Below are 25,208 nucleotides of genomic sequence, written 5' to 3'. Positions count from 1 at the left end.
ACCCCGACAGCTACATGTTAAGGTAAAACATTCTTAGGAACAGAGGTACAAGACATGAAAACTTTATTTCAAAAAGAGAATGTGTTTTTACATAAATCTACAACAGAGAATTCAAATGTAGAAAAAATAAACTATATTCAAGGATCCGACACTCCATATACATGCCCCTCTCCTCCCAGAGGCAGCTGTAACTCCAGAACCAAAGAACTCAAAAGACCCTCAATGCCTCAAGAAATCCCAAGCCACCAAAACCCCCCCACACACAACCTTCACTCATTTCCCAACGAAAGAGCTGCACTGTGGTCCCAGGCCGTGCTGAACCCATTGCACTGTGGCAGTTCACGTCTGGAACACACCACCCATTTATGCATCTACTTCCACCGAGGATGGGGAGACAGCAGGTGGTTCACTGCCAGGTGCCTTTTAATGGTCCTCCTCTAGTGTTCCCAGGAAGCTGGCTGAGGGCAGACCCCTGCCTCTCTCTGCTAGGCCCTGTCCAGCTGAAGCCCTGCAGGTTGCCCCCCAACTCAGCACTGCTCAAGAGCCCTGGAGCCTGGGACTCCCAGCCTTAGGGAGGCAGAGCTGGCTGAGGCCTGGGCTAGTTCAACTTGCAAACCGAGCCGGAGCAGCAGCTCCCAGCAGGGCGCACCTCCTGCACCTCAGCCTTGCCCTGGCACAGCAGCCCCACCACAGAGCCCTCGCTGCTGGCAGGTCAGGGACGGGCGGCAGCTACAACCCCCTGCCCTGCAGGCCCAGCCCCAGCCCACCACCCCACCTGTGGGAGGCCAGGCACTCAGGCGACCCCACTGAAGCAGGCTGAGCCTGACGGGGTGGGCAAGGCCGTGGAGGACACCCAGCTCCCAGTAAGGAGCTAGCTCCTGGGCCCCCAGAGTCCAAGGGGCCTGCTGGTCCTGCAGCCGGCAGCAGGAGGTGGGCGTCTGCCTGTGCACCTCATGCCCAGCCAAAGCCTTCGCCAGCCACGTGTGCCATTCCACAGAACAGGCCAGGGTCACTGGCTCATCAACTAAGAACATCCACCTCCTTCCCAGAGGGGTCCACTCCCTGCCTCCATAGTTATGCTATCAGCCCACAAGGGCCTGTCCTCCCCGGCAGCTCCACGCTCCACAGGACAGAAATGGGTGCAGCATTTGGGGTGTCTTTGGAGAAAAATCCTCTTGACCTCCTGCCCACTGTACAACCTTTGTAACAAAGCCCAGTGGAGACGAGCTTCACATGAGGACTCAGTTGCCACAACTGTGCACAAAATCCTACACTTTATTACAGCTCACGCCGCTGCCGAGTGCCATCATCATCACACTACAGGCACAGAACTACCAACTCCCGAGATACACAAGGTTTGGACATGGAAATAACCTGTTACAGTGCTGTTTTTTCCAGAAAGACTTTAAAACACAAATCCTACAGGCAGGAGCTGGGGACAGCGGGGACCCTGTCCCAAGAGCCACTGCGAGCAGACGGGCTACCCCTGTGGCAGCCGGGCGGGGACAGGCCACGGTGATGGGTCCCAGCACTTGCACTCAGCAACAGAGTACAAGCAACGGTACAGAACACTTACTGGAAAGAAACAATTCATGACAAATTGAACTTCACCCTTCTGTAATAAAAAAATTAAAAATTTTTGTTGACTTTTTGAACACAATACAAACTAGGGACTCTTCCCCAGACAGCATGAGAGGAATTGGCAAGAAATGTCATCAGCAACTTCTAGAACTTCCAGGTGGTAGACACTCCCTCAGCCAGGCCGTCTTTAGAGGCAGTTCTGCTCAATCCAGGCCCCTCCCGACCCCCCAGGCCTGGGCCAAGGGGCCTGGGAGACGCCCGCTGCTTGCCAATCCGGTCCGCCTCCTGACAGCCCCTCCCGCGGCACCGTGGGTCACCCTAGCAGTCACTCTTCCAGAGCTTAATTGTTTTGTCATTTTCCAGCGCAGCCGAAGCAATGATGTTCTCCGTCGGGTGGCATGCCGTCGAGATGACAACATCTGAAACAGAGCCGAGAACGTTTCCCTCCTTGGTGCAGAGACCCCCCTGCAATCCCAGGGCCACCTCCCCTGCAACCCAGCCCCAAGAGCACCCCCTGGCCTCACCCCAGCCGTCATGGTAACGAGGACTCAGGGTTTACCGACAGCGACAAGCAGTGTTCTGCCCACACTCAACCATCCACTTACAGCCCGGTGGAGACCGAGCAGGAGAACAGGTGACAAGAGGGGACATCTGCACTGGGAAGGCTGCATGAAGCAGTGGCCCCTGAGTGCCAGGCCGTCTGCTGACAGGACGGCAGCATGCAGGCCAGTGGTCTGGCTCCGTGGGCCCCGGCCCTGAGCTGGGCAGCAGTGGCTGGGGGAGGGCCGGCCCCAAGGGCGGGCCTCATGCTGCTGGGACAGAGGCATGCTGCTCCCAGTGCCGCCCACCACTGCTGAGCCCCAAATGCTCCGTGGGAGCAGGCTGTCACCATGAGGCAAGTCCCCCCGGGCAGGGTATCAGCTCTCATGAGCTGGAACTGGGGGTCAGCCAGGCTGATGAATTTATAGCCTGCATATGAACTAAAACCCAAACGTTCCCCCTTCCCTGTGTGGCTTCAGACAAGCCTGTGAGTGCACAACCTACGTGGGAACCGGGACACCCCAGCACAGGACACAGCACACACCCGGGACGTGGAGCCCGCAGGCAGGCAGCGCAGTGCCAGCCCCGGCGCCCCGGCCCTGTGCCTGGCGGGCGGGCTGATCCTACGGGACACAGCATAGCACTTTCATCGCACCTCCAAGGGTTCAGCAGAGCAGAGCAGCACAGCCTTTGGGGCGATGAGGGCCGCCCGCTGTTGACGGGCCAGCACGGGAAGCCCCCGGAGGTAAGGGCAGCAGGGAAACGGGCCATAGCCCGAGGAGCCAGAACTTCCAGAACAGACAGGGAGCCTCTCCCGGCACTCAGCCAATGTGAGACACATGCACGGGCCGTGTCACATAAGCCACAGAGCCTGCGTGGACTTCAAGGCAGCCAAGCCGAGATGAGCGTGGAGAGGCTAAAGCCAGGGCCGGACCCGGGTAGCAGGGAGCTCAGACTAAACCACTCCCCAGCTGCTCCCGAACAGACAGCGAGCGGCCCCCACCCTAGCAAGGGGCTAAGCAAGAGGAGGTGGAAGCAAGTGGCAAAACACTGCCATGCTTTGTTTCTTGCAAAAACTGTCACTGTCTATGTGGCCTGTGGCCTGCACACACTCACCTGTGTGGCCCTGTAGCTTCTGTACAATCTCCTTTGTCTGCAGGTTCCAAATGTACACCAGGTTATCTTCGGAACCAGACACGATCCACTAGCACCGACAGTGGGGAGATGAGGAGGAGGGCCCGGGTCAGAATGCATTTGTGAGGCACAGCAGAATCACGGCCCCCCCGAACGCACGCCCCCTCTTCTGGCTGAGATCAAGACACTAAGCTCCCATTCCTCCAGGACGGCCTGCTCCGTCTCTCCCAAGCAAAGCCAGCTCTGCCCTCAGCTACGCAAGGGCCCACACACCACCGGGCGGCTTGCAGGATCTTCTGCGTGTCTTTAATCACCGTTTGCTAAGGGTGCGTGTCACCTCCGTTTCATCATCTACTCCCAGCCAACCTCCCAGGACTGGGCAGCTGAGAAAGATGCAGGGAGGGCTCGGGACAGAGCGGCCTACGAGGACCCGACTCGGGAAGCCGGCCTCAGAGCGAGCAACTCTCTCAGAGTAGGGGAGCCCAGCAGCAGACGCGGAAAGCTGCCGACGCTTCCCACAGCAACCTCACTGTAGCAGGGAGACAGAGGGCTCCCGTTTACTAGGGGTCCAGGAGAGCAGCCCCGGGAGTATACGGCAGCCTGCGACGGGCGCCTCAGGAGGGGGCCACACCAGCTGGAGACTCACCTTCCCGCCGGTAACCGAGAAGTTGGCGAATATACAGTACTTCTCGTTCTTGTGGCCGGTGTACGTCTTCAGGCACTGGAACGGCAAAGGCAGCTGAGCGCCCAGTCACAGCTCCCCGCTGCCCGTGCTCCAGGCCGTCCCCCGGGTTGGACGGACCCCTATGCTGAATCCGAACAGCACTCCACACACTGTCCCACAGACCCACACGGCTGAACCTCTACCCTGCAGACTGGCCATCTGCAAGATCCCCAGCTAGGGAAACGTGCACCGAGCCAGCCCAGTGAGGACGGCTCTGGGTCCGCTGTTACCGCCCAGACCAGAGCCCAGGGCCGCGTCCCGGCCGCTCACCTTCCCTTTGCTGTAGTCCCAGAGCTTCAGTGTGCTGGAAGGCAGAGGGGGGGAGTCAGCTACACCGCCGGGAGCCTCTCCGAGGAGCGTGGCCGCTGCCTCGCGCTCCACTCTGCCGCTCTCACTCCTGGAGCAAAGCCAGGGGCCAGAGCCCGCTCACCCTCTCCCGCGGGTGCCCAGCGCGGCAGGGACGCAGTGCCCAGCGACTCGAGGACACCCAAGAGCACAGTGAGAGCCCCAGCGCTGTAGCTCCAAGACAGAACTATGAAGCTCTGCAGCTGCAGGGAAGCTGTGGGGTCGCTGGCGGTCACTGCATTCCTCCTGCAAGGAGGGGACGCGGGCATCGCGGGTCCAGAAGACCCAGCAGGTTTCAGCGGCCACACTGCTGCCTCCCACAGGAAGCCGACAAGGCCAAGCGCTGACCACGCAGCCTCCCAACAAGCCTGAGACCCAAGTGCAGCCCCAGGGGCACACAGGGCAGCCAGAGCATACAGGGCCTCCCGGACAGGGTGACGGTCCCGCAGCAGAATCTGCCCCAGAGTTTGCTGGGGTGAAATCCAGGAGCTCCAGGGCAGAGGCAGAAGGCAGCACAGAGGCCAAGGGACCCCCAACCTACCCCTTCATTCCGGAGGGCCTGTCGGGGAGGGGCTGCCCTGGCCACACAGTCGCGTGGGAGAACACCAGGGCCCAAACCCTTCCGCCGTGAGGCTCAGCCCCCAGCAGAAGCCCAGGCGGGAAGGAAGCGGGCCCCCAGCGCCCGCCCACAGGGAGGCGGGAACACTCACTTGTCCAAGGTGGCAGCCAGGATGTACTTGCCGTTCGGAGAGAACTTCACAAAGGACACAGGAGGGTTGTCGTCGTCTGCAGGAACAGACGGGGACACCCAGGCTCTGGGCCTCTGCTGGAGGACAGGCCTGCAGCCCCCATGGCCACCCGCGACCCTCCAGTGAGGAACTACCACCGGTGCCACCCCCACCCTCAGCCAGAGTCCCTGTGAAGCTGGCCACACCTCCCCTCACCGCCACGCAGTGCCCATCATGAGCAGAGTCCCAGGACACGCTCGAGCCCCTGGCTCCTTGGGCCCTGGGCAGGGGCTGCTCACCAGCCCTCTGACCCAAGGCTTTAGGAGCAAAGGCCCTGTGGCACATCACTCAGGCTGCCCAGCCTTCCACCAACACGGGGTATCATAAGAGGACTCGAAAACTTCCTCACGTGGGATAAAGTCTGCAAATACCCAACTGAACTAGGAAACTATGACCACTACGGGAGAGACTTGGGTAAAAATCCTGGTACATGAATGCCCTTGAGAAACAGCCTTCCTGGTATTCTCCCAACCCTTGCTTCTGACACTCGGGGTCTAAAGCTCACCCCCAACCGCCCCAGGAGTTTGGGTCAGAGCCCCCTCATTCAGCTGAAAAGGGGTGGGCAACCCTGTTGAGGCTGGCACAGTCAGCCCCGTGACACCACTGTGACCCCCACACCCAGAGGCAGCCTTTCCCCTGTGTGCGCAGAGAACTCAGGGGTCGTGCAGCTGGGGGAGCAGGGGTGCTGGTGTGCCCCGAGCACCAGGAAGAGTGGCATCCTGCATTACCACCTGGGGAGGCCTGTGCCCGGCTGCCACGTGCCGGGGGCCTCTGCTCCCTCCAGCTGGTCCCAGACACTGGAAAGGCAGGGGAAGGCGTGAGACTGCACGGCCCCATCAGGGCACGGGGACCGCCCCAGGCAGGCAGGCCCGAGTGACTCAGGCAGGACGGAGCTGGTACTTCGGACCCAGGCTCTGCTCCAGAGCAGCCCTGGGATGTGGAACGAAGTCCAGGAAATTCCACTCCCTAGACCTGCAAGCAGACATGGGGCAGGGGCGGGGGCCTCTTTCCTGATGCTGACAGCTTCAAGCTCGGCCCCAAACCCTGCTACCGGCCAGGTCAATTAATTCACCTCTCTGGGCCTCGTTTCCCACCTGGCTGCCGGGTGGCCACGAGGATTACATATGTGAACATAATAGTGCTTGAAGCAGGGCGTCAGCCCTCTTCTATGGGGCAGAGGCGGCTGCACGGGCCACTGGGGGAAGATGCTGCAGACCGAACGCCAGAGGTAACCAACAGGGAGGCCTCGAAAAGCACGGAGAGCGCATGGGCCACTGCTGTGAGCTGAACCACGGCCCTCCCCGAATTCTCACATAGAAGCCCCAACCCCAGGACCTCAGACCGAGGCTGTATCTAGAGACAGAACCTTTAAATTAAATGAGGCTGTTACTGAGGCCCTAAGCCAACTTGACCCGTCTTTATAAGGAGAGGAGAGCTGGGGCCCAAGGGCACAGCACGGGGACACAGTGCGGAGGCCAGAGAGCGGCCACAGGAGGAAGCAGCCCTGCCCACACCTGCCCCGGCACGCCGGAGCACATTTGTGCTGCTGTGGGGGGTGGCAAGCTCACGCACAGCACGCCTGCTCCAGGGGGCCCAGCCCACAGCCATCTACCTGGGCTCCTCCTCAGGGCAGAAACTGACTGAACCTCCAGACCCTCCCAGCCGCCTTCTCAGAACAGCCCCAACAATAATCCACCTAGGACTCTACCCTCCTGAGGTCCAGGCCTGCAGGAAGGGCTGCCCTCTGTCACCCGAACCCTGCTGTCTCATGCTGTCGGCCTGCAGGCTCCTCCACACCCCGCGAGGCACTACCTGCAGAGGAGGCCGCTTTAGGGCAGGGGCTTGGTCACACCCCCTGAGGGACGCTCAGAGGCTCCTGTGGCTGGGGAGGAGGACCAGGGATCTGCCAGGCACCAGCGGGAGGTCCAAGGGGCCCCAGACCAGAGGGGAGACGGCACAGGGAGAAGCGGGCAGGACACAGGAGGGAGCAGGGGAGGGCGGGGCCAGGGAGGCATGGGGTGGAGGGGACAGGCTGGGGGGCCCACTGAGCAGTGGGGCAGCACTCACCGATCAGCGTCTTCAAGCACTGGCCAGAGGCCGTATCCCAGATGCGACTGCAAGGCAAAAAAAAAAAAAAGTTTTAAAAAGCAACTTAAAACGAGCTGCTTGGCATATTCTACATCCTTGATCAGATGTCAGGTCTCTGTGCAGTGTTTGTTACTGTTTTGCTCCGTTCATTCTACAACTACTCACGTCCTAGGGCCAGAACAGCACAGCACACTCACACAGCCACTCAGCACGCTCCCTCCAGGGAACACGACGGGGCCCTCCGCCCCTCCTGGCCACAGGGAGGATGCCAGCAGCCGACCCATCTCCCTGTGGCCTCCCCGCAGGCCCCTCAACAGCCCACCCAGGCGGTCACTTGGGAGTGGCTGTTTTTTACTAGCAAAGAGTCTCGTACACAATCTCCTGGACATCCCTCTAAGCTCAGCAGCAGGACTTAATTCAAAGAGCCACTGTTCCCAGAACACACTGCTCCACTCCGGACATTTGATTTTCGCCCAGAGATGCCACGTTCTGGAAGCATCCACATAGCAGACGTGCCATGCTTGCACAGATCCCCAGCAGCAGGGGCACTGGCCGAAGGGTACGCAAACTTCAGATCATCTCCGAGGGGCAGCCCTGGCCTGTCTGCTCCTTCCCCAGGTGTCTCTGCTCCAGCCACTGACGGGAGCCTCTGGAGCCACAGCGCCGCCTCACCACCCGCCAGACGGTTGCTCCCATCTGCTCCCAACACCTTCCTCCCTTCCTGCCCTGCCAGGTCCCTCCTCTGAGGGCAGCTCCTGGGCACTGGGTTTGCACCCCATGTGGGCCACCTGCACCTGTCACCCCCGAGGCAACAGCAGACTACCTCAGGCTCACGCCCAGAATGGCAGCCCCTCCTTGCCGTGTGCCTTCAGTCGTCGGCCATGCAGCTCCACTACTGCTTCTCCACGGAGGGTTCTGAACGGAGCTGCTCAGGATGCCCAGCCCGGGCAGGACGCTCTACGTATGTCCCCTTGGCTACATTTGGTCCTGTTCTCCACGTGGGTCCCGTTCTTTCTTGTGTCCTAACACCTGTGCTGCTACCAACTAGGGAACTTGTTCTCATCCTCTACCTGGCAACTCCTCATACAGAGAAAAACCATTCCAACTTTGACCTTGCCAAATACTCAGCCGTGTTTCTAAAGAGAAGGGCCTGGTGGCTCAGAGGCCAGACTATGGAGCCTGATGTGTGGTTCAGATCCTGGCTGTCACTTACCAGATGAGGACAAGTGTTTATCCCTGCCTCAGTTTCTCAACTGAAAAATGGGGTGGTGACAGCCGCATGCCCACATCACAGGGCTGCTACAAGTGCTGAGTGGATATCTGTCAAGTGCCGTTATTGTACTTAACTTTTAAAAAGCATACAAATGTATCATTACAAAGAGAGAGAACTCTCCATCCAGTTTCTTACAATCACTTTTTTCTTCTCATCACTTAACCAGAAACTTGAAACACTGAAAATGGGGGAAAGGTGTGCCTGTTTGCCTGATTTTCATAGAAGTGGCTTTTGAGGGTCCACTTGTTAGGAACTTCACTGGTTCTGGTGAACAGCCTACAATACTGGCCTGCTCTGCAGAGCTTTCCTTAGGAATGAATGGCTGCCAGGTTTTCTCAGGCACCTGATCTCTATGAAACAGGTGTGGGTGCTGGCCTCTGACCTGCTGATGTAATGAGAACAGCGTCCAGGCGTTTATCACATTGGTCTTCCTTTACTCACGACGCGTTCCCAGCCATGGCCGGCTTTCCGATGCACTGCCAGACCTTTGCCAACACTTTCTTCAGAATTCTGACACTGGTGTTCACAAGTGAAGCGTCCCCTGTGGTCTTTCTGGACTAGCCATCAAGCTCAGGGAGTAAGGTTATGCTAGACCCACAGCTGAATTGGGGGCTCCCCGTGCTTCTGAGTGGTCAGGACGGTTCACACAGCTTGGAATTGTCTGCCACCAGCTGGCTCCCAGGGTGACATCTAGACCTTCACACCCCTTCTCCAGTCCCTTCCCTGGGGATCAGTCTCTACAGGTCTCTAGCGCCCACCCCGTCACCTCAGGAAGGTGACTGATCCCGCTCCCCAGCCCAGCCGGCTGGTGGGGGGGCACACCCCTTCTATTTTAATCTTGCTCATCTTTGCTCTTTTTTCCTTATCAAACTTATAAAGGCTACTTTATTGGCCATATTAAGAATATAGCTCATTTTAATCTTACTATTATTTTCCCCTTCTCCATCTTTTAACTTTATAAATCTTCTATTTTTTGGTGTGCTTGTTTTCTAATTAGAAAGCTTTTAGAGCTGGTCCACAAGCAACCCTGAGACTGTTCCATGCTCCCAAGAAAACAACCACTTCCTGCTTGCAGCACACAATACACTCCACACCCAGCCAGCAGGCTGTGGTATCATTCAGCTCTGCCGAGCCCCAGATCCTAGTCTGCCGACATCTGCACAGTCCTCTAGGCTCACACGTGCTCTCTGACCGCTGGCTGCTGGACGCACAGAGGCGTCGGACGCCTGGTCTTTTCCATCACTGCACCTGGCCTGCTCTGTGGCACCCTCTCCCTGGTTATGCTCTGCCTTTCAATCCGATCTCGCTAAAACTGCTCTCTACTTTCTATCTGCCCACCCTTCTTTTCCAAGCCTTACTAATTGCCTTGTTTCAGGTGTTTCTTGAAAACAAGTCAGACGGTTAACCCAAACTCCACAGCCTCTGGTACAGGTGGTGTGTACCTGTACTGTACACATACTGTAAACATACTGTAAAACTCAGTATGTTATATTTCATTTCTTCTTTGTTTTCATATGTTCTTTGTTATTCTATTTTGTCTTTTTACCCTGCTGAACATGGACTAATTTCTAGTCACATTTCCTGTGTCCCTCTGGAAAGTTCCCAGTGGCCACCACACCATCCCCACCCCGACATAAAGGCCTCAACAGGCCGCGCCGCCGCCCCTCCACACAGCCTGACGCTTTGCAGCCACACCTGCCCCCACCAAAGGCTTTCCCCCATGCTCTCTTAGAGAGCCCCGACCACTGACCTGCGGCCCCCCAGCTCTACCAGCATCGCCCACCTGGAGGACCTGGACATTCCGCACAAGACCGTGCGCCCCTCCTCTGCTTCTGCTCGGGGTGGGGACACCTCAAGGGGGCCTGAGGCAGGCACTCCAGGAATCGCCCCATGTCCGGTGTGCAAGAGTGAGGAGCACACCTAGGCCCCTGCCAGGCTGCCGGTCTGCCCGCAGCCACCCTGTGCCCCTCCATCCACCTGCAGCCTAGCCACAGTGCCAAATGCTGTGCCCCCCGCAGCTGAAACCGCACACAAGGAGGCCTGTGATAAATGCCTGCTGACTAAGCCAAGTAAACTTTTTCACTTACCAGAGACCGTCGTAGCTACTTGAAACTATCAAGGATCCATCCCGATTAAAATGAACCTGAGGATGGAGGAGGGGAAGGAGAAAAAGAAACTCACTTGCAAGTCACCGACCCAGGCTGCGTCCCGCCCGAGCAGCCCTCCTATCATGGCACTTGCGACAAAGGTGCGGCGCGCCTGGTGGCACACAAGCAGACACCAGAGCCCTCATCCGCTTCATCTACTCGTTTCCTGAAGACGTGAACAGACAAAGGTGAGCAACACGGGTAAAATCATCACCTACTGGCTGTCCCAACAGACTGTTTGATGAGGGATGACAGAACCACAAGGAAACCGACCTTGAAACACAGCTTGAGCAGTTAAACCACTTACTCCTGCACATGCACACCAACCACTGGCCCCACGGCTGCCAGAGCTGATCCTCAGACGGGCGCCACTGGGAGGCCAGCCTGGCCAGGGCGTCCTCCGCCTCCACACTAAGGAGAGAGCCTCCCACTTACCCAGTAACCATCCCAAGAATCACACTCACGCATCCCTGCCTGCTGACAGCCCGAGAACCCCGAATCCCAGACGCGGGGACCCCGGCACCACATGCACGGCGCTCAGCACTGGGAACGCTGGAGCCAGCTCAGCTTTCCAGGTGAGAAGGAAACAAGACCCCGGCGGCTGCACACCTCCCGACGGCTGCTGCTCTATGGCTGCCCACGGTGTTTCCTCACCGTTTACATCACTGAACGCCTAGCTCTGCCCACGACGGGCAGGAGAGAGACACTCTCATGAACCAACTGCAACCTGACAAGTCCCCTTCTTGTAACTCATGTACCTCTGGGTTTTTCCATTTTTCCTGTTGAATCTTAGTGGAAATGAAAGGAGTAACTGTGTCAGGAATTGAGTTCATCATAAATTTTCTCAAGTCCTGGGCAGATTACAGCCAGGATAAATCCTTTTACCACAAATAACACCTCCCTGGAACTGTCCTGCGTGATGCACTTCCTCCGTGAGACCAGGCTGCACAAGGCAGCCCCCAGTGGGTCGGGGACAGGACGGGGCTGAGGGCACTCGCCTCTGCCGTCCAGACCAGGGCCTCAATCTTGGCGCTGCTGACATTTTGTTCATGGCTTTTTGGTGAGTTTTTCTGCTATGGGGCTTTTCTGTGTGGCAGAGCCCTTGTCCTTGATGCACAGGATGCCAATAGCATCTGGTGTGACAACCAAAAACGCCCCCAGATGCTGCCAACAGCCCTGGGAGCAAAGCCATGAGCAGCGGAGGGCTCCGCAGGGCAGAGGCCAGCCCCAGAGAGCCGCCCTTCTCTTATTCCCGGGCGCTGCGGGCGCCACAGCACCAGGGCCACACCTGGATGGCCACTGATCTAGACCCCAGGACACTGAGCCATCTGTGCAGTTTCTAACTTTCTAGTAGCTGCAGCAGAAAAGTACAGGTGAAACTGACTTGATTTCATTTAACCCCACCTATCCAAAACACCATTTCAACCTGTGATCAATATTCAGTTATTAACGAGATACTTGACATCATTTTGTTTTACTGTGTCTTCCAAACCTGAAAGCATATTGCACGTACAGCATGTCTCAGCCGGGGCTCGCCGACCCTGCCCCATGCGCCGGCAGCCCCGTCTGCCAGGCTCCTGGGCAGACACTCAGAGGCGTCCCCTCTTCCGTCCTACTCCCACAGTGTTCTCACAGACTGTCTTGCAGCACCAGCTACTTAACTGTAGCCATCCACTCACCGGCCTTTCAAGGTGACTGTCTTTGTGGTGCACAGCAACTGTTCTAGCCACATTCCCCCCTTTCTTTGAATTTGCAAAATATTGAGGCCACTATGCTAGACAATATTGAGTTGACATGAGTCCCTAAAACCTGCAATACCAACTCCATGGTTTGCTTTGTTCCCAACCACATCCAAACATCACCCACTGGCATATGCAGCACAAGTTTCCCATTCAAGGTGTGAGCAAGGCAATACAGCCCATACCTTACATTCTAGAAGAAAGCTAAAAATTTAAGTGCCACAAACAAATAAAAAAGACAAGACAGAACCTAGTGGGGAAGCCATGTCTCAGCTCAAATAAACAGGTATCAAAGCTCTGCGGAAGCGACCCCTGGCAGACACGTGAGCTTGAGCAGCTCTGAGCAGGGACTGCAGGTGCACAAGGAGAAGCACAGGTCCACGGCTGCAGAAGGGGGCAGGGGGCCTTTGGTTAAGAGGAGTCGTCCAGCAAGACAGGACAGTGGCCTGACTCAAGCGGAAGGAAGGCCAGGAACAGGGAGGAAGCCGGCAGCCTTGAAGACCGACCAATAGCCTTGAGGCTCCTGATTCCTCAACACGTCTGCCCGAAAGCCTGCGCAGGCTAGGACACAGTGCACCCCTCTATGTTCATGCTGCAGAAGCTGCCATACTGCATGCAATGCTGAGCAAAGATGCTCGGGGCACTCCTCATGTAACTGTGACCCTTACACACCAGCATCCACTGGGTGACTGGCAAACTGCCACCACCCACAAGTGCGCCGGTACCAGTGGTCTGGGGTCACAGGTGGCACTTCTGGACACGGAAGATGCCAGGAAACATTCTTGAAGCAGACAGACTGCCGCAGGACAGCAGCCGTGGGCAGTAACACTGCTACTGAGGCGGTAGCATGCTGGAAGCTCCACACTAGACCCCAGTGCCCCTGGAGGGTGGGGGGGCTCCAGCTACCTGCAGCTGGCCCAGAAGGGGGCGCAGGAGACTGTTCTACTTGCTTGCTACATCTGCTTGCCTTTTCATAAAATAAGCACATGTTGGACTCCTGCCACTGTCTAAGGTGAGGCCCTCTCAGCCGTCCCCCGTCACTGTAATGCAGACAGAGCTCTTTCCACACAGTTCCTGATCACGTCACACGTGTTCATCTGCCACACCGTGTCCAAGTCAGCTCGACCGGGACTCCACACCAGCACAGTGTCTGCCAGGCCTGCGAGCACACCACCACATGGATGCCACCTCCCTCGGAGCCCCAGGCACTCGCTGTGACTGCACAGCAAGGGCCGTGCCCAAGGGCAGGAGCCCACGAGCCCACTTCCACCAGCATGTGCCCTGCGCCCTCCTGTCAGGGCCCGGTGGGGGTCTCAGCCTGGCAAAATGATCTTCCAAGCCTGGAAATGCTTAGAATCAGTCCCCTGCATGGTTCTAGGAGTGGGCAGGGTCCTACACTGGGCAAGAATGAGCACCCTGTTTACACATGACTCCTTCAGCTCTTCAGAATGGAAACCTGGCTAAGAAGCCACCCCAGGCCCTTTGCTGATGGACAGGAGCACATCGTGGCACGGTGCGCAGCTGAATGTGTACATTTATGCTGCGCATGTTGGCAGGACATGGTCCACATGCAGTGCTCGCGGGACTCCACCTCCCAGATTTCTCCCCCGTGCCCGGGTCACCCGGCCTCCCCACCCACACCCCACCAGTCAGATCAACTCCACACAAAACCCACACTGCATCCCTGGCTACACTTCCCAAGCCACGGGCCCTCCCCCAGCCTGGCTGCCCTACCTGCCCTGAAGATCTGGCTCAGGGACCCGCCCCCAGCCCGCACCTGGCTGCCCTTCCAAGGGCATGGCCGCGAGACCTCTCGCGGTCCCCAGCACCCATCTCTGTGCATCATGCTGTCCCACTGGGGGAACATCACGAGTGTGCTGGGCACCAGCACCGCCCAAGTTCCGAGGCACTTACGGCTGAGACGGGGTCTGAGTGTGCAGGCAGGGTCTTGAGGCACTTCCCCGTTTTCACATCCCATATCCTCACACTTTCATCAAACTGCAGACAAAAGGAGACACTAAAGCCATTCTATAGAGAGGAGGGGAAATGACAGACCCTCTGGACCCCAAGACCTGCCTGTCACTCAGAGGCAGCACTAAACCACTCAGCACTCACCCGCCATGCCCCCTGCCCCCTCAGATGCATGAGCACCCCCGGGGGTGGGGAGGTGGGCTGAGCAGAGGGCCAGCACTGACCCCTCTCCTCGCACCAAGCAAGACAGAGCTCCCCCCTACTTCCCACCTGGGGGACCAGCACTCACCCCTCCCCTCCCACCCAGGGGGCAGGGGTACTTACAGAGCCTGAGACAATGAGGTTGGACTGTGGGTTGAAGTTACAGCAAAAGACGTAATTACTGTGTCCCTTCAGGGTTTTCAGACACTTTCCCTAAAACCAAGCATTGTTAAACTCAGTTACCCCAGTGCTATTTCCCCAAATTTCAGCATCAGGCTAAAACCATCAGGCCTATCCCTGCACAGCTGGACAGCACATCTGCCTACCAGCAGGCTGCCAGTGACTGGTGATCCCCAAGCACAACTCTGCATCCGCTACAGCGTCCCTCCACCACCCACAACAAGCCCCAGGGAGGGAGACACACCACGGCTTACCGAGCTCACATCCCATATCTTTAGAGTTTTATCATCTGAGGCAGAAACGAGGAGGTTAGAATCCGACGACCAGGCCACATCTGATATCCCCTAAGGAGAAAACAGGGTCACCACCCAGTGGGACCAAACAGCAGAGGCCAAACATCCACCCAAAGTCAAGTATGCCCGCCATTCCTCCCAGGGTCCCCTAGCTTGTGCTGACACACAGGCCCCAGAGACACGAGCCCCTGCAGCTCTGCCAGGCCTCCCAGTGGGGCAGAAACTTGTCTGAGAAGGTCACAAGTATTTGCTTAAAAAACAAGAGTCAAGTAACTACCCACAAATTCCCGGGGGGCGGGGAGGGATTTACATCTTAACCTGCGGGAGAGAGGGACCCGCCCACCTGCACTTATTGGAGCCACGGCGCCCGCAGTGACCTCAGTGTGCAGCATGAGACCTACCAGCTTGTGACCAGATATAGTCTTCTCAAATTTCCCATCATACGCTCCCCAAATTTTAATGAGTTTATCAGCAGCTGAAAGAAAGAAATACAAAGGAACTGGGGTAGTCTAGTGACCCCAATCCCAAATCTGGGCTTTCCACAACACATGCCCATGCTGGGGCAGCCAATCCTCAGGCCCTGTGGCCAGTGCCCCTAGCCCTGGCATTTCAGAGTGGCAATAGGCAGTTCCACCAGGCAGTGACTTCTGCCATCCAGCACACAGGGACACAGCAGGCTGCCCCGGCACAGGGATAGCTCTAGGAAGTGGACCGCCCCCCCCCCTCCCGGGAGACTGCCTCTGGCAGCTGGGGGTCCAGATACCTACACGAACTTGCCAGCCACTCCCCGTTCGGGCTGAATTTCACAGAGGACACAGCTTTCGTGTGGCCAGCCAGGGTGAATTTGAGAGCATAGTTTGGTTTAACAGGCGTAGGCTGTTGAAGAAACGACGCTAGTCATTAAACAGTAACCAGCACTGCCCAGCTCAGCAGACTGCCAGATTGGATTTGGGTCCCAAAGCTTAATTTCAACCCCAGACCTATCTTTTGAGTTCCAGGTCTATTTCCCAGCACCTACTGGAACCCTGTCTGGGACGTCACCTTTCAAATGGAACACGTCTACTTTGGAGCTCAGTACTTCCCCTCAAAATCTTTGCTTCTCCTGCAGCCTCCAGCACCCCAGGTATAAACAGCAAAGCCCCTCGAGGCATTGCCCCACCCAATGCACCTGACCATCTGACCCACTGCATCACACAAGTCCCAGCAGCACCCCTGCCCTCATGCCACTGCAGCCTCCCCAAAGCAAAACTGAAGGCTCACTGCCGTAGTAAAGCCTCTGCTCCCTGCCTGTCATCTACAGAACGCATTTGCAAACCTGCCCCGGCAGCAAAATTGTGGGGCCGGGGCAGGGTGCATAGTAAGAGGTGTTTTCTGGGTCCCACAGAGACTCTCACAATCAGGACCAAGGATCCATATTGCTAATAAGCCCCCTCCCCAGGGGACAGGTCTGGGAATCCCAACAAGACCCATCAAGCACCGGTTGGGTGTGCAGTCAGTGCACACACACAAGCAGTATCTGAGAAGGGCAAACATACTTATGGTCCTAAATTTATACTTCCAGAATCGTCCCGCCTATGTGTCCCTGGCAGTTCCCCAGGAGGCCCTGGCACGTGCCTTGCTCTGTGTGGCCGATGACGAAGGGGTGGGCTGTGCTCTGGCGGCCTCGGTCTCTGGCTTCTTCTCCTCCGTTGCCATGGCTCTGAAGCCCACCGGACAGGGCGACACGCGCCAAGAGGTTCACCACTCCAAGCGGAAGGCTCGGTGGGAAGAGCTGTCTGCTAACAGAAACCTACAGTGGGGGCCCTAGGCCAACAAACAGTATTTTCAAAATTAATTTCCAGGGAATGGATAAAAGAGCACTGACACCTTACTGAGCCTGGCAGCCTGAGCCAGCGCTCCTCAGACGCCGTGTGGAGGCAGCCAGCTCCTGGACCTTCTGTAATGTGGTCATAGTCAAAGATTCCCCTTTAAGGGGCTTCCTATTCTGTGACCCACACACAGTGCAATTTCCTTCAAAAAGTCCTTGATACCCTAAAAAAACAGACCACCAAAGGCTTCCTGTCAGGAAACAGAAGATTGAACCTCAGGGTGTAGAAGTTCGGGAACTCACCCAACTTCTCAGATGTATCCCAAGAGATGCGACCGTGCTAACAGCCCCCAGTGGCCCAACCTCCCCAGGCTTCACTGTCCCTGTGTGCAGGCTACAGACACGAGGCCACGGCCAGAAGGCTGCCTGCTGGAAAGGCTGTCCCTGGGAGGAATCTGCACGACACAGCTGGCAAGCGCAGAGACTCACACTGCACAGGAGGGGAGGCTGCCTCAGTTAGGACCCCCCGAGCTGAGGGGAGCTACCCAGAGGCTGCACAGGAAGCAACTTCTCTTCCACACAGGAACAGACCCTCGCCTGGACGCGCCTGACAGACACACACACCAGCAGAATGTGAACCAGGGAAAGCTTGCTCAACGGGGGAGCACCGAGGTGTTCTTGCAAACAGCACTGGCCATTCAACCCCAGAAGCTAGTGCCACTATTAATCTTATGAGTTGACACACTGTAAGTTCTAGCTGGGTGTTTAAAACTGCAAGCACAGGCTCCTTACCACACCAGGTGACATGTAAACCAGCACAAAAGAGCATGTCTCAAAGTCTTCATCCAGGAGGAGGGGAAATTAAGTGCAACTGGCTACTCAGAGCTCTCACACTGCAGCAAGGAACCTGGCCCACCTGCACCCAAAGCCCAAGTACCTACAGAGCCAGGTGGGATAAGCCCACCAGGGGACAAACTGCTGGCACAAAAGCTGGCGCTCGTAAATGCAAGCCACTTGGTGCCTACCTTTAGGATAACCTGGCCGTGCCAGTTAGCCCAGTGCTGCCTTCCCTGGGGTGGGCTGGAAAAGTGGGGGCAAGAGAAGCAGAGGAAGGGAGCTGGAAAGTCTGTTTCACGAAACTCAGCTTTGAGGAAGCCAGACCACGTTAGACCTGAGACAAGTGCAACCTGTGGCCTGCCAGAAAGAAACACCAGCGAAAACAGAAGAGGGTTCCTTTGGGGTGAAAAGGACATTTCTGGAGGCCCAAAACAGTTCCTTTCAACATAAACACTGAGACCCACCAGGAGGTGGGGCGTGACTCCCACAAACTGGCCGCCCTTAGGTGAGGACCAGGGGATATAATAGTAGTCTTAAAAAAAAGGTGCCCAACCCTTCGGGGAGCAAAACAATTAACATGCAAAAACCCAGCTCACCACTTAATACAATTTGAGTCAACACAAGTTCCAATGTAAGAGATTAAGAGGGAGTGATTTACATCTTCCATAAACACGCAGGTGATTCTTTCCAACAGTCCTTCTGAGACAACTGAGAAGCTGGTTAGGAATTAGCCCCTTAGGGAGGGTCCGAGAAGGTGAATACCATCTGGCTGCAGGAAAGGCGATTTGGAGTCGGCCTTCAGAGCACATGCTACCTATTAACCCCTAAAGACTTTTCGCCCAGGTGAGCCTGAGCACCTAAGGCCAAGCCTCCCGAACCGCCAGGGGTTCTCCTGAAGTGCTTGTAAAATGCAGACCGGGCCACCCAGCTGTGGGAACTCAGGAGGTTACCTGGTAAGTGGGGGAATGCCGCTCTCCCCACCTCAACTCTGAGAAACGCCTCCGTTCCAGCTTACCTATCTGCCTTCCGGGGGGCTGGCCAATCTCAGAGGCAGTGTCCAGCACACCACCTGCCAGAGAGTCCCACAAGCTTGTTAAACGGACCTGGGTGGGCAGAAACGGGTATGAGAAGGCTGGGGGGGGGGGGGGAGCGTCTCTTACATCACCCAAAATGGCTCTGCAGACTCGTCTAGAAGTAGTCTGAGGCTCCCCAGCAGGAGCCTGGGGTGTCCTCTCCCTTGGAGACGGCGGCCCTGCACCTGGGGACCCCGCCCTGGCCTCTCGGGAGAGATGGAGCCTCGGGCAGAGGAGTGAGCGTCAGGTCGGAGTGGGGGGCGTTTCTGCAGCAGAAAAGAGCAGGCGGGTGGGTCTGGCCCGATGGGCCTGGGGTCTCTCTTTGGAGGGGCAGAGAACAAGGCGAGATGCACGCTGGCTGCAGAAGCCACAGTCCCCCGAGCTGAGGGCTTGTCACTCGGCCGCCGGGGAAGAGCGAGGCGGGGGGGCGGCTGGCGGGGAACCCCGGCCTCGGAGAAGGCTTGCGGGGGCCGTTTAGGGTGGGGACACAGGACCGCCGCGGCGGGCTCCGGGAGGGGGCGCGGCGGGGCCGGGGGCGCAGGGCTGGCCCCGCAGGCAAGGCGGGGAGCCGGGGACGCAGCCCCGAGAGGGCCAGCGAGGCCAGGCCGCCGAACACGTGCGGCGGCTCGGCAGCCTGAGACGCGGCTGTCCCCGCCACGCCCCGGAGCGTCTCGCCGGCCCGGCGGCCGCGCTTACCTGACGGGAGCGGCGGGCGCTCGTGGCGTCGCGTCGCCGCCGCCTGGGCGGGAGCCGGGCCGAGCTCGACGAGGCTGCGCAGGGGTGGCGCCGGCAGTGCGCCTGCGCGTGCGTGGGGCGGGGCGGCGTCGGGAGGGGCGGGCGCACAAAGCCGGCGTTTAGGAGGGGCGCTACGGGGAGCGGCGAGGAGCAGAAGCCTTCGCGCAGGCCCAACGCCTTAAAGGGGCAGGTGCTGCGCGGACTTCTTGCTGAAAAGCGCTAACCCTGAAGTTGGCCGGTGCGGGCCCGTCTGCTCCTGAACTTTCCAGAACCTGAAGTACCTACGGGAAAGTGCTCGGTGCCCCTCGCACGTTCACAACCTGTGCCAGCCCTGCAGGGGCGCCGCTTCAGGATTGGGGGTCGGCGGGCCCTACCCTCTCTTCTGGGACCGCCCTCCAGGACGGCGTCCCCGAGTGCCGGCGGCGCACGCGTCTGGGCCCGGCGTGGCCGAGTTCCCGCCGTGTCTCCGCTGCAGCCCGGGACCCCCCTGCGCCCAGGGACCCGCACCTGGCCACTTGACAACGGAGGGCCTGCGCGGAGCCTCCTGGACGCCCGCTTTCCCTGCCCAGCGCCCGGGGCGCGCCTGCCACGCTGCTGAGCCCCCCACCGGAGTCAGCCCTCACAGCACCGTCACCTGATGTGACAGATTGCGGGGGGTGGGGAGTCGGCCCAGAGAGGAGGGCTCCAGGCACAGGCAGAGGCTGGAGCCGGGCTCTGGCCCTGAACCCTGTGCGCTGCCCCCCAGTAACGCACGCCTGCTCCCCTTTTTGTTCTTAGGGTCTTAAGAGTCTTCTAAGTGGCCGTGGTCTCCGCTTCTCCAACCGAGGCCTGTGGGTAGGATAAGATGATGTCCCTTATTTCCCATTAAAATTAGGAACACCCACTGTGGTATCAGCAGGAACCAGTGCAGACAAGAGGACCGAGCATTTGAAATGGATATGCCCAGGGAGCCGAGGTGCGTCTTTGTTATAGGAGCTCCCCTCCCAAGGGGAATGCAGGGGCTTCAAAGTGCATAGCTCCCTGCGGACCTCTGTGCCCAGGAGGCCTATTCACGGTAGGCCAGATGCCCAGGTGCCAGAGGCAGTGTCCATGGAAGGTAATAAAACCAGTTCTGAATGAAGAAGGGTATCTCATCTGCTTGGCTTTTCGGCTGGAAAGGAGCCCTCCGAGGTAGCCCCCCATCACCTCTCAGCTCTCAACCATCCACTTCTCTCCATCCCACCCTGGTCCCATCTCCCAGCTGGGCTTTTCCAAACCTTTCTGAAGTGCAGTCAGAACTTCTAAACCCCATCTCTGATCTGTCCCCTGCTGTTTTAAGACTTAAGACTGCCTTCCCATTGCACTTGGGTCCAAATCCAAACTGCTGATGTAGTTTACCAGACTGGCCTCCTCCTCTAACCTAACGCCACCCTCAAACTGTGCACCCCAGATCCCAGCCCAAATCAAAAGTACTCCCAACTCTCCAACCCTCCAGGAAGAGCAGGATAGAGATCCTGATCCCAGAACTCAGAAAAACCAGGTTCCCAGGTAAACTGTTCTCATCTCCTGCCCCCCCTCCCACACACACACCCAGAGATAGAATCTTCCAGTAAAAAACAAAAAACCCTCTTAACTCTGTGGAGTGTTTTGCAATCCATCCCTGCAGTCATAGCTACAATCCTGAAACCAAATAACAGCAGGTAGAGCAGTTAAACAGGTGATTTGCTCTATTGTCTAAGATTTAAATCCTTTTGTATCCCTCCAGTAATGACGTCCAGCTCAGAAAAATCACAGGTTGAAATGGGAGAGTGAATAAAAACTACAGAGAAAGGGAAAACATTACAGAGGTATGATTTTTACCATTACCTGTGCTTTGGCTAATGGGAGCTAATTTGTAAATGAACCTGTCTCTGTGAATACTTTTTATAAATATATTTCTCAAGGCTGTCCCATCAACCAGATAGTATGAGCCTGTCTGGGCACTGTCCCCACTCACCCGGATCTTTCCACTAGGCTTGTCCCAGTGTCTTTGGCGGGTGGCATGGGATGAGAGGAGGCCAAGGAGGAGCGTCTGTGTGCTTGATTCTCAAGTACGTTTGTTACACGTGTTACCTCTGGCACCTTCACAACAAACCTGAGAAGTGGATGCCTTTGTTTCTTTTCACAATGAAGACACCAAAGCTCAGAGAGTTTGAGAAGCTGCCCACGGATCCACAGGCAGTGGGCACAGCATGAAGTCAGGACTAGCTCAAGGCAGAACCTGCCCTCCCAGCCACCAGACCTCACAACCCGCTCAGAGGTGCCAGTGGGGTGGATGGCAGATGAATGGGTGAGGGGTAGAGAATACATGCACAGGTGGTGTGTAGATGTGTGCGTGGATGAATGATGAGTGGATGGATAGATACATGGATGAAAGAAGGATGGTGGGTGGATGGATGGATGGATTAAATGAATAGGTGAATGAATGATGGATACATGCATGCATGGATGATTAATAGATGGATAGATGCATGATGATGGAAGGATGATGGGTAGATGGATGGATGGATAATGGATACATGTGTGCATGGATGATGGGTGGGTGGGTGGATGATGGATGGATGAGTGAGTGAAGCAAGTGCTGAGGGCATTCAAAGAAGAGAGCAAACTGTCAGCAGGAACAGTCAGCAAGGGTCTATGGCAGTGACAGAGCTGAAACTAAGAATACCACCTTCTAATAGGACTTGAAGCTTGAAAAACCATATTTTGTCACCTAGCAATAAATACTTCATCAGGGACGTGGACTGCCAAACCCAAGGGCTGGCTGCACAGTGGCAGAGGGAGAGACCAGGTGGCAGGAATGCTGCGATGGCCCCACAGCAGACAGCAGCTGGGTGGGGAGAACCAGCCCTTCAATGGCCAAGCACAGAGCTTTGGATTCCAGTGGCAGTGGAGGAGGGAGGGTCGTGGCAGACAGGGGCACAGGGGGTGCCCCGCAGCAGGACTTTCAGGAGCTGCTCTCCGGATTTCCAGACAGGACGGCCGCCTCCGCGGGACCACCATTCCAGGGGGCAGCTGATGCTGTCCAGAGACCCCAGGGCTTCCACCAGCCCAGGTCAGTGCTGTTTTGTGTTAAATTCTTTTGCCCCTGGTACCTTTTCCCTGGTTTGGGAGATGTATGTCCCTGTTTCCCCCTCCTTGGGCTCTGCTCTCCCTTCCCCCCAGTTCCCCGTGGCCCATGAGGACAGGCCTTCGCCCACCGCCCCATGGGTCCCAGCGGGCCTTCAGCTACCCTGAGTCAGGTTGGCTGCCCTCAGCCCTGCCATCCAGAAAGCCGTTTCTAGTCCTAACGGTGCCCCTGTCCTTCTCTTTCCCCTGGCCTCAGTTTCCCAGGTACAGAAAGGGCAGGTTAGCCAGGAAGAATGCGTCACCTCCTGACATGGACTGTGTTCTGGGGGAATCCTCCTGATGTTGAACTCTCTCCCTCCCTGGCCTTGGCCCATGTGACCCCCTCCCGCACGCACCCATCCCTTCAGGGCCTTCCTCCCCCAGCCGGTGAGCACCCCCAGCTGTATTTCCCCTGCGTCGCCTCCCATCCTGGGACCACTGTCTCTAAGCCAACCTCTAGGTCGCCCATCTCTAGGGTGACTGGCTGTCCATTTTCCCCGGCACTGTTCCGTTTTAGAGCTGAAAGTCTGTCCTTGCAGGGAGCCAGGACAGTCACCTGAAGCCTTCCTCCAGAACCCAGGCTCCCATCCCTTCCTGCCCTTGCTCACTACTGTGGGCTCACGGGAGCAGCGATAGCCCATCCAGGCTGCAGTGCCTGCTGGCAGGGGGGTGCACAGCAAGTACTCAATAAAGACCCTCCCAATGAATGAATCCTGCAACATCTGCTTTCACTTCCTATTGGATTTAAACCTATCCTCACTTGCTTCAAAGTCCCCACAGCTAAATCTGTCTGCCTTTCCCCTTCATGGACTCCAGGCCTTGGTGTCCCCAGACAGCCCCCTCCAGGTGGTGCTGGGTGCACAGGGCACCAGCCTGACTCTGGGTGGCTGCCTAGCTGGAATCCCTGGAATGTGGCTCCCACCTCCAAAAACAGGCCCCACCTGTTCCGGTCTGCAAATCTCCCCACTGCGATCTGGGCATAATTCCCCTGGTCAGAGAGGGGTCCCTACAAGTGGGAAAGAAGTGCCTCCTGTGCAGGCAGATGGCGATCAGGGGTCCAAAGGCCAGCAGAGCTTCAAATGCCTTAGACTTTTCTCGGGGGCGGGGAAGAGCAGAGTTGTGCAGTAAGGTTGACAGACTCATTTTTTAGGAAAGTAAATCAACTGCTACTGTCCCAACTGTGTCGCCCTGTCTTGTCAAACTATTTCCATTTGTCCATGTTATTAAAAACCACCACAGTTGGTCTTCCTGAGCACCTACTGTGTGCCTTTCACTCATCTAGGCATTTTGATAGTCTCATTAAATCCCACACACAGTTGTATGCAATTCTGAGTTTTACAGATGAGGAAAATGGAGGTTCAGAGAGCCTCACGACTTGCCCAGGGTCATGCAGCAAATGACAGCTGGGGCGGGACCTGTTCCTTTGGCCTCCAGAACCTACCACCATGTGTTCCAAGTGCCCTGGGAACCCCGGGGACGGCACATGCCGAGTCCCCCAGCTGTCAGCACAGCTGCTTTGAGTCTGCCATGACGCTGGTAGCCATCGCTAGTGTTTCCCATGTGGCCTCATGGGGCACTTTCTGTCACCCTCCCAGCACTGCTGGGGAGCCCTCAGAGCATGTCCGGGTAGGTCCCAGGCTTTCATGACTTCGGGCTGTTTCTGTGGGATAAGATCCAGGAGCCCTGACTGGGTCACGAGGTGGGAAAATTCTCGATGGGGATACATAACCTGGGGAAAGAGGTGACCTTGACGCCAGCAGTGTGCCGGCCTGGGGTGCAGCCCTTGCTGGGGGGAAGTGCACACAGAGCTGGTCCACCCAGCACTTGAGCGTCTGGGTTTCCCAGAGCTCGCTGAGAATTCCCTAAGGGAGGAGCAACCAGCCTGAAATAGAAAAGCTGACCAGGGAGAGCCAGGGCCAAAGTCCAGCCCTGCCCAGGCGCACACCCTCCGGCCAGCTGCAGGCCGGTTCTCTCCGTCCCTGGCTCCCCCAGCAGCCTGGGCGTCCCCTCCGCCTGCCCACCCGTTCCCTCCTCCACCCACTGGACTCTTTAATCCCCCAAAGCGGCAGAGGGCTGCACGTCCGTCCGCAGGGAATGTGGCCGGAGCCTCTGGAGGCTGGCTGGCTGCCTGGCTCACTTGCACCTGTTCCTGCAGGAGCCGGCCTCGCGGGAGGCCCCCCTAGCCCAGCCTGGCGGCCAGCGCGGCCCGCTGCAAGGCTGCTGTGGAAAGTGGGGGCGGGCTCCAAATCACGGCCTTTGTGTCGGGTCAGAGAGGGCAGGCTGTGGATGGTTCTGGATAGTTGCAATCCCAGGCATCGATTCCCCGTCAATCCGAGGGGCTCATGTGAAAGCTCTCGGGGACCAAAGGGGGAGGGACTACGAGGGCAGGAGAGGGCACTTAAATAATAGAACCATGGTCCCTAAAGCCACAGTGAAAGCTGGACTTCAGGGCCCATTCAGACCACGGGCTCGGCCACCCCTTCCAGGCCCCTCCCTCAGGAACAGCTGTGGAGGGCTCCAGGCTGCCCGAGGGCGCTCATGGCAGCTCTATTTATAATGATGAAATAATGGACACAATCTAGATGTCCATCCCCAGAGGAAGAGGTGGAACAGTCATGCCATGTCA

At 57.5% G+C, this 25,208-nt stretch overlaps 1 protein-coding gene and 1 long non-coding RNA gene across 10 annotated transcripts; one reads left to right on the top strand and one right to left on the bottom strand.

The window, feature by feature from the left end:
- Positions 1-46: 46 nt before the first annotated feature.
- On the bottom strand, positions 47-19,548 carry WDR5 (WD repeat domain 5). 4 transcript variants are annotated; one of them, XM_036901435.2, is made up of 15 exons: positions 19,418-19,548; positions 18,664-18,751; positions 16,619-16,807; positions 15,772-15,880; positions 15,406-15,479; positions 14,966-15,055; positions 14,655-14,744; positions 14,274-14,357; positions 10,561-10,616; positions 7,180-7,226; positions 5,035-5,110; positions 4,250-4,283; positions 3,902-3,976; positions 3,238-3,325; positions 47-2,000 (listed from the first exon to the last, which is right to left on the bottom strand). In XM_036901435.2, exons 3-15 carry the CDS (start codon positions 16,697-16,699, stop codon positions 1,900-1,902), a joined length of 1,005 nt encoding a protein of 334 aa, XP_036757330.1. In that variant the 5' UTR covers positions 16,700-16,807; positions 18,664-18,751; positions 19,418-19,548; the 3' UTR covers positions 47-1,899. The 4 variants fall into 4 exon arrangements, with proteins under 4 accessions (XP_036757330.1, XP_057355187.1, XP_057355188.1 ...); XM_057499204.1 differs by having other exon boundaries at positions 16,619-16,779; XM_057499205.1 differs by lacking the exon at positions 19,418-19,548 and having other exon boundaries at positions 16,619-16,779; positions 18,664-19,329.
- Positions 18,692-23,293, top strand: LOC118920501 (uncharacterized). 6 transcript variants are annotated; one of them, XR_008996681.1, is made up of 6 exons: positions 18,692-18,769; positions 19,428-20,411; positions 21,201-21,282; positions 21,449-21,734; positions 22,448-22,529; positions 23,122-23,293. It is a non-coding gene; the product is annotated as an uncharacterized LOC118920501 (long non-coding RNA). The 6 variants fall into 6 exon arrangements; XR_008996682.1 differs by having other exon boundaries at positions 19,428-20,552; positions 21,578-21,734; XR_008996679.1 differs by having other exon boundaries at positions 19,428-20,552.
- The last annotated feature ends 1,915 nt before the right edge of the window (positions 23,294-25,208 follow it).

This window comes from Manis pentadactyla, chromosome 3 (assembly GCF_030020395.1).
Source record: "Manis pentadactyla isolate mManPen7 chromosome 3, mManPen7.hap1, whole genome shotgun sequence".
In the NCBI taxonomy this organism is placed as follows: domain Eukaryota; kingdom Metazoa; phylum Chordata; class Mammalia; order Pholidota; family Manidae; genus Manis; species Manis pentadactyla.
Note: the sequence above shows the minus strand (reverse complement) of the source record. Positions and strands in the feature narration are given on the sequence as shown.

What these genes read in the sequence shown, in the direction of transcription:
- WDR5 (XM_036901435.2), bottom strand. Translation starts at nt 16,699, where the DNA reads ATGGCAACGGAGGAGAAGAAGCCAGAGACCGAGGCCGCCAGAGCACAG. An exon ending in ACTCAGACCCCGTCTCAGCC is followed by an intron (nt 10,617 to 14,273) that starts GTAAGTGCCTCG and finishes CTCCATCCTCAG; the next exon opens with GTTCATTTTAATCGGGATGG. An exon ending in AGTAGCTACGACGGTCTCTG is followed by an intron (nt 7,227 to 10,560) that starts GTAAGTGAAAAA and finishes TTTGCCTTGCAG; the next exon opens with TCGCATCTGGGATACGGCCT.